This window comes from Myotis lucifugus, unplaced genomic scaffold (assembly GCF_000147115.1).
Source record: "Myotis lucifugus unplaced genomic scaffold, Myoluc2.0 scaffold_134, whole genome shotgun sequence".
Lineage (NCBI taxonomy): Eukaryota > Metazoa > Chordata > Mammalia > Chiroptera > Vespertilionidae > Myotis > Myotis lucifugus.
The window spans coordinates 1,529,369-1,543,617 of NW_005871182.1; the positions used below are offsets into that span (position 1 = coordinate 1,529,369).

The following is a 14,249-nucleotide window of genomic DNA, read 5'->3' on the forward strand; positions in this document are numbered from 1 at the left end:
GGAGCAGCTGGAAGAGGAGAAATATGTCTTAGAACTAAAAGGGCTGAGTCTGAGGGCAGCAGCTGAAGTGCTCCCAAGAACATAAACAGGGAAGCTTGGGGGGCCTGCGGCCTCCATGTTATAACACCCCCAAAATGTTCCCGAGACAACCCCAAGAGGAAGGTTTATTGTGGGGAATGTGACAGAACTTGAGACATCGGATACACTTTACCGATCTGGTTCCTGACCGGCTCACGGTCACAAGGCTAGGAAGTGGCAGGGTAGAAACTTGACCCCAGGTCCTCAGACTCTAAGTGTGCTGTCCTTTAAGAACCCCTCCGCCTCTTGTCTTTTGAGTGCTCACTAGGTGTGCAGATAGAGGGATGGCTAACATTGATCAAGGGCTGGCCCAGATCGCAGTCCCCTAATGGTGAGAGCGTGCGTGTGTGAGTGAGAGAGTGCGTGAGTGAATGTGTGTGAGTGTATGTGTGTGAGTGTGTGCGCACAAGCATGTGTGTTGAGGAGGACAGAGGTGAGACAATCAGAAGACTCCTTGAAGGAGGAGGAGCCATCCTGGGAAGGCGCTTCGCTCAGATGCTACAGTGTCTTCATGGAAGTATCTAGTGGATGTGCCCAGACACAGCCGTGTGTGGGGGGCTGTGGCTGGCACTTGGGAACCAGTACCTCTGCTGCCGTGTGCTGCTCTGCCTGCAAGGCCCCAAACCTCTGTTCTCCCTTCACCAGAACAGACCCGGGTAAATGGGACCACCCCTCGCCCCCGACCCCCTACATGCCCACCCCACACTGCTTGCAAGTCTGAAAGGTAAGTTATTAGTCGACTGTGAGACTCGCAGTGACACGTGGCAGTGACCGGCGCATTTTCTTGTCAAAAGCTGAAGTCTTGTTGGAAATATAATTCAAATCAGGCGGCTTGTGGGATGGACGCAGAAGCCAGGGCAGACAGGGCAAGCAGCTGGTGGAAGGACCCAGCCAGCCAGTCACCAGGACATCTGGGCAGCAGACAGAGCTGCTCCCGTGGACAGAGGGGAACGCAGGACTGAAGCCTGTGTGTTTGGGCAGGTCCCTCCCTACCCTTCTAAGGGATACACTGACCCTGCACAGTGGACACTCATCATGAGTGACAGGTGTCACAGAAGACTTGGTGCCCGCCATCAGGGCGACCCTATTGCTGACTCCCTCCTGCCATTGGGTGCTTCCCCACCTGCCAATAGCCATGCAGGTGGGGCAAGGAGAGAGAGAAGGTGTGGCTTGTTGAATGAAATGACAAGAGACTTTGCTCTGCTTGGCTGTCTCCTTCTTAGGCACAGAGAAGGGGAGTCAAAACAACCAGGACCTCCTAAGAACCTGGCAAAAAATTCCCGGCCAGGTCTCTGGGGCCTGTCTGTGTTTTAAGGAGTGTTCGGCAGGGGGCAGATGCTGGAACTTCTGCATATCAAACATGCATGCAGGTCACAGGCCACACAAGCAAGGCCCTACCTATTAGAGCAATGGCAGGGCCCAGACTAGGCCCAGAGGGTGGATGGAGAGGCCCAAGAGGGAACAACGCTGAAACAGTGGTGGCTGAGAAAGCAAATCTTAGCCATTACCGTCGGGCTGCTCTGGTTTGCACCATCGGCCCTGACAGGAGCGGGAGGCTGTGGAGAGGCAGGTGCTGGGATAGGCAGCACTTGGCAGACCCCAGTTCCAATCCCGGCCTGATGCTGGGGGCGGGTACATACTCAGCCTCTCAGGCTTCAGCTCCTTCGGCCGCCATGAACTTAGAACTCATATTCTAGAGGCGGTCAACACAGTAGCCAAGGGCAGGGCTCTACCAGGCCCTCCATGACTCTCAGTGACCTTCTGCAAGTTACTCAACACCTCAGGCCTCCATCTTTCCCCTGTGGATTGGGAGCTGTGAGGAGTGACTGAGTAGATGCACCTGGAGTGTGTTGAACAGTGCCTGGCGGGTGGTTAGAAACACTTGATATTCTTATCACAAGGCCAGTCCCCCCACCCCCCACCCCCACCCCAGCAAGCAAACGAGCCCTCACCAAGTGCTGGCTCAGGCGGGCTGAGCGACCCAGAAGACTGTCCTACCTGCGGATGGTCCTGAGCAGGGTGGAGCGGGCCTCGTTGTGGAAGGTGATGATGATGCTGGTGGGAGGCAGGTCCCTGCAGTACATCAGCAGCGTGCATCTGGGGAAGAAAGACAGGAGACAGCTATGACCTTTGGGGGTAAAGCAGATGGCAGGGGCTGGAACCAAGGGCATCGTGTTGGTCACCAGCATGGACAGATGCCTGGCGTCGAATGGGGCAAGACCCCAGGGCCTCACCCAGCCCGATCAGGAGCAGGGAAGCTCCGAAAATGACTGAAGCTCAATTTCCTACCACCTTGGGGAACCTGGGCTTGGAGCCAAATTAAGCTGAGATTCAGAACATAAATGTGGGATTTGTCCCACACCCCAGTTAGTACCCAGTGGTTCCTAGAGCCGCACAAACCTGCCCCCAAATCTTGGGCTCTGCTCCCCAGTCCGGGTCCATCCAGCTGGCAGAGGCTGTACATGCTCTGGGCCAGCAGCTGCAGCCCACCCCACCATGCTAACCCTGACCTCCCGCCCCACACACCAACATCTGGCAAGTATACAGAAGCTGAGCCCTCAACCTCCAGCATAAATAATAGAACCCCGTCTCGAAAAAGCATTCATTTCCACGTGTCCAGGATCATTTCATATGACAATTACATCTGGGGTACCTTCAATTTAGTACCTTTCTGCAAGTGAAAACTGTAGCCCACAGCCCGGAAATTACTATAATAACGAAAATAAACCTGCCGAGAGAGGCTGGTCCCACCAGGGGCTGTCCCTGCTTCTTGCTCTTTCGGGGGCTGTCCAATCACACGGAGGGATATTAAACAGGAAGTAAATAACAGGTTTGGTGAGTTAAACATTTCCTTTCTTTGTATTCCAATTTCTCCCTAGGTTTTTAATTTGGGGTCCAGAAGCCCAAGGATGGACTTCAAGGGAGCTGTGAACTCTTTGAAATTGTTTGAAAGCTGCATATGCAAATGCACTCCCCCCCCCTTTTTGAGGGAGATGGTGCATAGTTTTATGTAGATTCTCAAAGAAATCTGTGGCCTAAAATACTTAAGAGCCTCATTCCTAGGCCAGTGGGCCTGACGTCCCTTTGGCCTCACGTAATTCTGAACCCTTTTCCCTAAAGAGCGAAGACTGAGAGAACTTTTGGGATCAGGACCACCCTCCCACACAAGGGTCCGGGCACCATGGCAGCTGTGGGACCCTGGGCAGACCACTTCCCTCTCCTGGCTGCTGTGCGCTCATCTGTAAGACAGGGCTCTCCTGCTAAAGGTTCTCACAGCATCAGTAATCAAAAGCTTTGGTTAGAGCTGACACTCAATAGCATGGTTGATTTAAAGGGAAGGTCACAAATATGTTGCAACTGAAGCTCAAGTTGTGGCTGCAGACCCGAATTTACCTTTCTAAGCCTCAGTTTCTTTATCTGGAAAGTGGAGACAAGTTTTTCACTTGTAGACTCCTTCCCGCCCCAGATTATTAATAGGTGGCTGACAAATAGCAACTCATTTATAGCATCAAGTTCAAATCCGCAGACTCCTCCTCCATTGGGTGGAGTCAGATCTTGCAGGGGCTGGAGAGGCGTCTTTGGTGAGTGGGCTGGCCAGTGCAATAGTGGGTGAGGGGTGCTGGGAGGCTAGAGGAGGAGAGCGAGCAAAGGAGGTGGCATCAGTGTCAGAGAGGGGAACCTGTGCTGTCATGTCCATTTGAATCCTGGGTCTGCCGGGCACTGCTGGGTGCCCTTGGGCACGTCATTTACCTTCTGAGCCTCAATGCTGTCACCTATACAATGTGGACAAACACCTCCCTCCTGGGCTTGTCCTGAAGACCGCGGGCATTGCAGGCAAAACACCTGGTGTTCCGCAGATGCTGAGTAAACGGCAGCTAGAATCCTCACACTGAGGCCGAACCAGCCTCCGCGCAGTGTTCAGTATTTCTGAATGAGAGGCACAAAGTCATAGTCCAGAAGAGGAAGGGGCTTTGGAGAGAGCCCAGGCCAGCCTCCTAAACTGGGCAGAAATTCGTGATGTAACAGGCCTGGGTTGTTCTCTCCTGGGCCTCAGCCCTCCAGCTTCCTGTGCCCGAGGATCAGGAATCCTGTAAGCGCCTGGAGCATGCACAGGCTTTGGGAGGGCAGGTAGCAGGGGTGCAGTGGCGGGGGGGGGGGGGACGGTTGGCCCCAGACCTCAGAGGCACAGACATTTTGCTCCTGGGACTTAGCACTATCTGCCTCCTGCCCTGCTCCCGGCTCCAGGTACCTGGAGTCATCCTTTATTGCGTCTGATGTCATGACAGCCTCTGAGAACCTTTACTCCACAGATAAGAACAACTGAGGCTCAGAATCTCGCTCAAGGTCACACATCAGCAGAGTGACTGCGATGAGCTGAACCCAGGTCCCGTGACCTCTCACCTGGTAAGTGTCCCTAGTGTCCCACTGTGAAATCACCCTGGTTAAGGCACAGAGCTGGAGGGGCTGGTGCTGGGTGGGCCGCACCTGCCTGAGCCCTGTGCACCAGCCACCTCCCCTCCGAGGCCCAGATGGGCCACAGCCCTGCCTAGAGACGAGCACAGGACACAGGCAGCAACAAAGCCAAGGGCTGAGAAAAATTCTTACAATCTGACACAGTGAGGAGAGGCGGCTCTCTGTGAGAGCAATCTAAAAGATTAATCAAACAGCGAGATCTATTAGGGACACGAGGGGAATGAGAAAGGCTGCCAACGCTGAGCTCTGGCGCTGGCAGACGGACCAGAAAGCATGTTTATAATTTATTAAGGACTCGGGGGTTTCGCTGGAGAGGAGAGTCAGTGAGCAGGAAGGATAGGCGTGGGGGTGGACCGAGGAGGAAGGGCGGGGCCACCGCTGTGTTGGAGTCAGGTGCCAGCCCCGGGCTGCCGTCCCGATTGCCACAGAAGCTCCTGAATAATACACACCCCTCTCAGCCGATTTCCACCAGCGGCTTCTTTTTTTCTTTAAAGAAAGAGTCTATGAAGACTCTTCATTTTCCTAAGTTCAGCTGGGTCTCAAAGTGCTTCCTGAACCACCAACTTCTTGAGTGTTCAATGCCACTTATTGGCAGAGGTTGCTTCCCAGAGAGGGCTCCGAGATGCTCACGCCTGGCCTGGGGTTGGAACTTCTCCCTCTTTTGTCTCTTCCCATCTCTCCACCAGCCAATCGCTGCTCCCCTGCCACCCCTACCCCCCACCCCTGCACACGTGCCAATTCGGGCATGTCAGAAACTCACTTAGTGAGGATCACTGTCAGTTACACAGAAATATAATGCTATGTACATGCCTTTCCTTTTACTGCACAAGCTCATTAAACTGACAGCAGCCTGTAAACAGTGTTATGAGGATCACCACCCCCCCTTTCTCAATGGGCAGCAGGGGCCCCTGGTGGCCTGTAGGGTGCCTGCTGGGGCAAGGACCCGGGTCCTCTGGCTCCCGGACAAAGTCTCCCTCCTACAGCACGCTGCCCTTAGGGAAGAGGAGACGTGGTCATAAAGTATAAACATTTGGGGTTTTATTCTGGAGCACAAAATCCGGAGGGAGTGGCGGGAGGCAGCCTCAGTAACTGTGAAGTAGGGGAGAGCTTGATTATTATTATTAAAACTAGAGGCCCAATGCACAAGATTCGTGCAAGAGTAGGCCTTCCTTCCCTCCGCTGCCGGCACCGGCTTCCCTCTGCCATCCAGGCTATCCTCACAACCCCAGCTTCGTCCAGAAGGTCATCGGAAGGACATCCAGTCTAATTAGCATATTATGCTTTTATTATTACAGATATGCACACAAAGCAAAGCCGTTCTGGCTCCTCCAGATCTGACAACGGCCCCGAGTCAGAGAAGACAGACTCTTGGAAGGGGTTCGGGCATCCCAGAGGGGAGCCTGAGGGCAGTCACTAAAGGGGAAAGGTCATGCCACATGGGGTAATGAAACCCAGCAGGCCTGTGCTGGGGCACATGGGGTCAAATCTTCCTCCCTGGGAGCCTGGCAGCGACTTGACTTCTCTAAGCCTTAGCTTCCTGGTTCGTAAGGGTGAAAATACCCACCTCAGTGAATGCTTTAAAACTATTCCCAGTGACCCCTACTGCCAGGCACTGTAATGAGCACCTCTGAAGGCTCCGAACAGCCCGACGAGGGGCTGCTGTTCAATGGGTCACTCATGGGGACACTGAGGCAAAGGGAAGTGGTCACTCTCTGCAGCTAGTGACCCCAGACTTGCTGGACGTCCTATCACCAGGCCACAACATCCGCGTGCCAGCACGGGTCCCAGCACCCAGCTGTTACTCAGGCCCACTCTGTGCCCTGCGCACCACGAGCACCCCTGTGCCCACACTCAAATCACCACCCCAAGAGCAGTTGCTACTGCGCTCTGGAATCCAGCGGTTGCAGTGACCTGCCCAGAAGGGAGGGACAGAATGCCATCCCTGACAGGAAACCTCTGGCTGAGCGGCCACAGGGACATGCTAACAGGGGCCCCTACCTACTGCCCAGATGGAGCCAGAAAAGGTGAGTGGAGACGTGATTTCCACGAGGCCCCTTTCCAGGGGCAGTTAATAAACAGCTGCTCCTAAACAGAAATCTGTGGTTGGTCCCTCTGACTCCTGGAGCTCAGTGCACACTATGAGCTGAGTCCCAGGCAGAGGAGACTAAGGCGTTCTCTTCCCGTGTGTCCCATTTCCTGAGCTCTACGGCCACCAAGGCCAAGGGGAACACAGACACGTGACACAAAGTGGGGTGGTTTCCTGGGAGAACACTGTCTGTCCCCTAGGGAGCAGCAATCTGTGGATTCCCAGACACAGGCAGCAGGGTACATCCTCCCTCCCTCCTCCCCTCATTTCTCCTGCCACCAAAACTGATGTGTGTGAGGAAGAAAGGATGAGAAGGGAAAGCTCCTGGCCCAGGGACCTTCCCAGAATGCCAGTCCCCCGAGGACAGGAACAGTGAACATGCTGCCAGCGTTTAGAATCGATTTAGTTTTTAGAGCTGAGAACACCTAATGCATTCCCAGCTCATTCTGTAAGGAAGCCTGCTCTTAGCTATTTGGGGGGAGGCGGGGAAAGGGAGAAGACCTCAAGCTATAAAACGCTGCAGCTGCGACTGGCCTTTAGGTTCCAGCTCAACTCTTTAGAAGGGTAAAACACAAGCCGTCCAAAATGTATGACGACTGTAACACCAGAAATTCCCTTTAATCTCATTTCATGGGCAACACTGATACACTGTAAAGCATGAAATTTTTATTTCATGTCAATTTCCCTGGGATTTCACATGCAGATTAATTTGTTCGTCCTCATAAACATATACTGCCCCGGTTTCCTGCTTTAATAGCCACCCTTCCTTCGTGTTTCAGAAATCCTCCAGCCCATAAAAAACACTTAAAATGATAGTGAGATCTGCTATTCCCCGACACTTGCCACGTTTTGAATTGCCGAGCATGTTATTAAATTCTAGGATACTGGGAGGGTTTAAGTGGGGCAGGGCAGGGAAGTGAGCTGCATAGAAGTGGATTGGGCGCCGTGATGGACAGCTGGTGGCCCCCAGTCCCCACCTCCTTGTGTGATCTCCTCCCAATAAGTGTGAGCTGAACCTGGCCACTTGCTTCCAAGGAACAGGATACAGCTAAAGTAATGGGCTATCACTTTTGCGATTAGGTTACAAAAGACTGTGACTTCCGTCTTTTTGGCGTGCATGCTTTGGTGAAGCAAGCTGCCATTCTGGGGAACCCCACATAGCAAGGGCCTGGGTGTGGGCTTTGGCCAACAGCCTGTGAGGAACTGAATCCTGCCAACAACCCCGTGAGGGGCCTGGAAGAGGGTCAGCCATGCCCTGTGATGCCTGCACCTTCACTGTGCCTGTGAGAGACCCTGAAGGAAGGACCTACCTGAGCCATTCCCGAATTCCTGACCCACAGAAACTGTGAGATGGTAAACATCGTCATCAGTGTAAGCCATTAAGTTTTGGGGTAATTTGTTATGCAGCAGTAGACAACGAATACAGGCACTCTTAGCAACTAAACAAAACAAAACAAAAAACAAGTTTACCAGGTTTCTCACGCCCCAAAGGTAAATTCTCTTGGGTACCTGGTAGAAGAGCTATGCAACTGCACCCCATGGGCTCCCAGAGTCCCCAAAGGGCCCTTCATTGATTCCTGGTGGCCTCCAAGGTAATGCTAGGGCCTGTCGACCATTCATCTTCATCTCCGGACCTGATGTTGCTCCACATTCCCATCATGTCTTTATGGATTACTACAGCAACTTCTAGCTGGCTTTATCCCCTTCCAATCTATCTTGGACACTGCAACTAGAATGATCTTTTCAAACTGCAAATCTTTATCACCTTTCAACACTGTCCAAATTTCTGTGGGTTTTTTAAAAATTTTTTTTATTGATTTGAGAGAGAGAAACATCGATTTGTTGTTCCACTTATTTATGCATTCATTGGTTGATTCTTGCATGTGCCCTGACCAGGGATCAAACCTGCCACCTTGACTCACCGGGATGATGCTGTAACCAACTGAGCTACCCAGCCAGGGCTGTCCAAATTTCTCACAAAATAAAGCTGAAACTGCTAATCACAGCTTACCATCCCAGGGACCTGGCACCACTTCTGACTCCTCTCTTCACATCCTCCAAGCTCTAGCCAGGTTGTGCTTGACCTGCTTTCTCCCTCTGGGCCTAGGAAGGCGCCGCCTCCCTCCCATGTGTCTGAAATGTATTCGCCTCTCTCCCAAGGCTGGGCTATTTTCTCCTCTTCTAATCCTGGCTGGGAAGTTATTTCCCCTGGGAAGTAGTGCTTGACCTCCCAAGGCTTTTCCAATGGGCTCCCCCAGGACCCTGTACCCACCTCATCACTGAAAGTTATTGCCAAGTCTTGTCAATGTACTTTTCTTTCTCCTTTGCTGACTATTAGCTGCAGTGGAGGCAAGGACTTATTTGCAGCTGTAACCTCAGTTAGTAACCTAGCAGAGCGACTAAACACAGCAGACATACAATAAATGTCTACGGAATGAGGGGGAGGAAGCAGCTGAGGCTTCCACGGGACAAAGCCACAGGGGGAAATGGATCTTGCTAAGTTATGGGTGACACCAGCTCCATTGAGCTGCAGAGCTGTGAGCCGAGTGGGACACCAAGGTCAGAGTAAGAGACCAAATAAGTCACGAAAACTGAAGTCAGAGTATGAAGCCACCGTGGCAAGAACAGGAAGCCTGGGCTAAGGCTGCTGGGGCAGACATCTGGGAGTCACACGGTGCCTCTGAAGAGCTCTGACCCATTCTCTATTGCACTGGGAATACTCAGCTGTGTTTGAAAAGCCAGGATGTGCCCTAGCCGGTTTGGCTCAGTAGATAGAGCGTTGGTCTGCAGACCGAAGGGTCCCGGGTTCAATTCCAGTCATGGGCATATACCTCAGTTGCAGGTTCTTCCCCATCCCAGGCCCTGGTTGGGGTGCGTGCAGGATACAAAAAAAAAAAAAAAAGCCAGGCTGTTCCTGTCATATACGAAGTCCTCAGGATGATAAAGGAGGCTTCCTTGAGTAAGACAAGAGAGACTGAATCCTATCTGATAGGCTCATCACTCTCTTCTCCCAGACCCGCTCTGTCCAATCCGGAGCCACTAGCCACATGTGGTTACTGAGCACTTGAGATGAGTTGAAATGGAGATACATTGTAAGTATCAAATGCACACAAGATTTCAAAGACTTTGTACAAAAAGAGAATGTGAAATATCTCAGAAACTTTTTTTTTACATTGCTTATATGTTGAAATGATACTATTTAGGTACATTGGGTTAAATAAAATATATTATGAAAATTAATTTCACTGATTTCTTTTTCTTTTAACAATGTGACTACCAGAAAAAAATTTAGATTAAATGTGAGGCTCCCATCAATTTCTATCGGGCCCTGTTGCCCTCGGTCATTCCTGAACCTTAGCTTGTATATAATACAATTTAAAAGTTCAACATTAGTTGTCAGATATTGGTTCCCAGATGTTGGGTTCTTTCATATAAGTAAAATAAAATTTAAAAATTAGCCCAGCCGGGTGGCTCAGTGGTTGAGCATCAACCTATGAGCCAGGAGGTCATGGTTCAATTTCTGGTCAGAGCATATGCCCAGGTTTTGGGCTCGATCCCCAGTGGGGGTGTACAGAAGACAGTCGATCCATGTTTCTCTCTCATCATTGATGTTTCTCTCTCTTTCCCTCTTCCTTCCTCTCTGAAATCAATAAAAATATATATTTTTTAAATTATAGAGACCATTGCTTGCAACATTTCACTCTGCAGGAAAGAATCTATAATAATAAAAGTCTAATATGCTAATTCAACTGAACGGACGAAGCCAGGGCTACGAGGGCTGTGCCCCTTGCATGAATTTCGTGCATCTTGCCTCTAATATATTATAAAAACCCCATCATCTACTATCATTATTTCATAAAAGAAAGGGTATTTAAATACCAGAAAAGGCTGCAATCTCAGAATAATTTAAAACCCTTTAAATTATAAAATTTAACTTTAAGAAAATGTCTGTCATAGTCGTTCCCTCACCTCCAACTCCCTGGGTCACATCAGTACTAACTCACCAAATGGCATCTAGGGTTTGTTCCACTAATGATGAGCCTGTCTGGCCACCCTCTGCAGACAGCATGGATGCTGAGCCCAGAAGACCCGCCATCTCCACTCTTTGCTCTGGCAGCTCCAACTCTGTCCTTGATGCTAACGAGCCAGTATGGTTTTCTACTCTCTGGTCCGATATCTTTTCAGGCTCCCCTGCTGCCCATGTTGTCATGTGCCATCTGGGCTCTCTCCTGACTTGCAGAACGCAGACACCTGTGGCTGAGCTGAGACCTCCTAGAAATGACCATTGCTCCAGTCTGCACCAGGGCCCCTTTGTTTTTCCAGACAACTAACTTTGGCCTCTTATGCTGACCAGCCCCTTCGAGGTGAGCGGGACACAGACATTTGGTGAAAAGGGTGGAGGCGGCAGTGCCTTCTCTCTAGGAAGATGAGCTGCCCTCTGGGGGCTGCAAAGAGGCTTCTCTGGGGACGCCACCAGGACCTGTGTTAGGTGCGACCAAGCACCACCCAGAAGGCAGCTGCGTGCACGCATGTGCATATGTGTGGGCACATGCAGGGCAGAGTGTGCTCAAAAGGCAAATGCTGAGTCTAGCTGGGCCCCAAGCGTGGAGGAGGGCCAATTTCACTTATTTGTGAGATGTTTCCTAAAAAAGATTTCTCAGTGTCTGAGACTAGGGCTCCTTCCAGTCTTATTTTAGCCCTGCCTGAATCACATTCCTCAGTAGTAATAATAGATAACATTTATTGAACCCTCGCCGTGTCTCAGGCATTCTTCAAGGGCTGTGAATCTGCACAGTCATTCTCTGCGGTAGGTGCTGCGACTCCTCCTCTCTGGAGCAGACTGTGAGGTCACGGTCAGTGGGCAGCAGAGCCTCGGTGTAAAGCCAGAGCCTGGCACCCAGCCCTGTGCTCTCACACGTTCCACTAGAAGGACCCCGGCGGTCATCCGACTCACCAGCTCGCAAACCCTTATTTCATACTGACCTTTCCCTCTGTCTTTGGTCTTGAAGGCCTCATGCGAGGAGGTTCCGGAAAGATGGAAATCCCGAATCTGGGCTATCTGTCACCTGCTAAAGAATGATGGCTCCCCTTGACAGTCTCGGAGCTGGTTCCTGATATTTTCCAGACCTTCCCGCTGAAGAATTAGAGAAGAGTCTCCCTCCTTTTGCCTAATGGGTGAAAAGGTCCTCAAGATGAAGCAGCTGAGATAAGCCCTGCAGCCTAGTGACTCCGGGGATGTCACCAACTGAGCACACTAGCTCAGGAATGGCCTGGTTGGGGCAAGTGTCCACGTCTCCTTCTCCAGGACATCACAACGGTGCACCCCTCTGGGAGGTCTGGGGTGGGAAGGTAAAGGGCAAAGGCTTCCCACACCTTCCTGCGCCTCTGGTCAGTCAACCCATCCCTGAGCCAGATTTACTCCAAATTCGGCCACCATCACTTCCTTGTAGTCTCTCTTCCTCGGCCTGCCGGACAGTAACAGCCTCCTGCCTGTTCTTCCACTTGCAGGCTCTGCCCTTCATCCCATTCCTCCCCATTTTCCACATTAAGCTTCATACTGCACTTCTTCACACACTGTCTTCAGTAGTTACCTGAAGCTAAGCCGTGCCCACATCTCAAGGCCTCCACCATCAGGTTAACCCCCAGCCCTGCCCCACAGTTCCCTCCGCCCGCAAACCCAGGCCACAACCTCCACACGCCTACCTCCCGGCCTGCCAGCTTCCTTCCTAAGGCTGCCTCATTCTAACTGTTGTGCATTGTCTGACCCAGGTTCGGCTACTCCCACTGCACTTCTCATGGGCTGCCTGGGGCCGCACCCCTGTCCGCATTGCTGTGCTGTCTTCCCGGTGGGCAGGAGCCCCTTTTCAACTTTAAGTTCCTCTGGGCAAGTTGCTCAGCTGACTGGAGTCAATTTCCTCATCTCTAAAACCAGGATCACAGCAAAGTTATTGGGGGGCTTAACTGAGAGAACATATATAAGGTGCCTAACACACGTCAGGGGGATAGTTTGCTCAATAAAGTTGGCTGATTATGGCCTTGGATTTATGTGCTAACAGAGAATTCTTAGTTGAGTGAATGCGGTTTTTAAATTTCCCGTGATTAGATTTCCCCCTCTGTTCTGAGAATTCATTTCCATGCCTGCCCTCCCAAACCCTGATGTTTCAGAAGGTAGTTATTACTCAGCAGATACTGGGGAGGAGGCGGGGTGCAGCCACTGTGTGAGGCTCTGGAGGGAGACACAAAGATAGGTCAGCATCCCTGCCCCAAGTCGCTCAAGGTCTCCAAGGGGAGGGGAAAGCAAAAGGATGCTTGCAACTTGGGCTATAGGAGCTGTTGAGAGGGGAGCATGGGAGTGACGAGTAGGTACAGTACTTAGCCCGAGCAGACAAGGGGCTTTCTGGAGAGGGGGCCCCGCCAGCTGGATTCCTAAAAGGCGCAAAGGCCTGCCCTGAGAGAGGAGCAAATATCTGGAGGTGTGAACCCTCGGGAACAGGCAGGCAGCTGCAAACCCCGGGCCTGGCTGGGGTGGACATGCCTTCAGAGGAGGGGTGAGCTGATGGCATTGAAGGTTTTGGATGAGGAGTGGTGTGTGTGCCCTTGGAAAGCTCTGGAGGAGGAGGTGTGGAGAATGGACTGGTGAGGGGCCAGAGCCAAGTAGGAGGGAAGCTGGGGGCTTCTGCAGTCACCCAGGTGAGAGGGGACAGCAAATGAGCATGGCGGCAAGGTCAGGGGTCAAGAGCTATCTAGGAGGTAGACTCAACAAAATGAGGTAAGAGACGAATAGGACTCCAAGGATTTGGGCTGGGGTCAAAGGGTGAATGGCGGGGCTTGCTCTGAGATGAGGCAGGGGAGAGCAACGTGGGTGCTTGGTGTCTCGAGAGGCAGTCCAGGCAGGCTCAGAGAGGCTCCAGGAAGGAATAAGTCACGTATCTGTCTGATGAATCAAGGAGAGACAGGGAGGAGTGGGGAGGCAGGAGGATGGAGCAATGCCTGCTCTGGCTAGCTTCAAGGTCATTGTGAGGGTCAGGTGAGGGCAGAGGGTGAGAGCTGTCTGGATACAATAACCTCCAATCAAATATACGAGTTTCCTCTTGTTACGTCAGAAACACCAAGGATAACCACCAGGGGCGTTTGCTGGCCCAGCTGGAACCCGCGGCTCCTCGGGTCCCTCCGCAGAGCCCTTCTCCCCCACATCACACAGCCTTCAGTTCGCTTGGCAGCCGCCCTCAGGCCCCCGCTGATCGCATGGCTCCATCCCACTGTCTCACGGCAGCCAGCCTCCCTGCCACAGCTTCTCCCACCCACAGCTGTCATCTCCTCTCTGCTCTTTTCATCTCCCATCAAACACGTTCTGCGCTTCCTGGCCCCCGCCCTTCCGTCACTCCCTCTGCTGGCCTTGGCTTCTTTCCCCAGCATCTTAAAAGTACGAACTGCACCAGGCCTGCATCGCAGTTGCCTCATCGCTTACTTTGCCTTCCAGTTTTCAAAGTAAGTGTGACATTCAGGCACAAGTTAAGCGTTGGTGCAGGGGGCTGAGGCTGAGGCAGGAAGCTCTGCGCCCGCCTTGTTCCCTCCACCCTGCCCGGCCTTGTTCTTGGAGCGCAGCCCAACT

General features: G+C 52.2%; 1 protein-coding gene across 1 annotated transcript in view; it reads right to left on the reverse strand.

Moving 5' to 3' along the window:
• The window catches only part of GALNT14 (polypeptide N-acetylgalactosaminyltransferase 14), a 179,545-nt gene that overhangs the window by 40,331 nt on the left and 124,965 nt on the right, over positions 1 to 14,249 (reverse strand). The window contains exon 3 of the mRNA XM_006094343.3: positions 2,077 to 2,175. Coding sequence (XP_006094405.1) covers positions 2,077 to 2,175 — 99 coding nt within the window. The remainder of the gene's footprint in view (positions 1 to 2,076; positions 2,176 to 14,249) is intronic.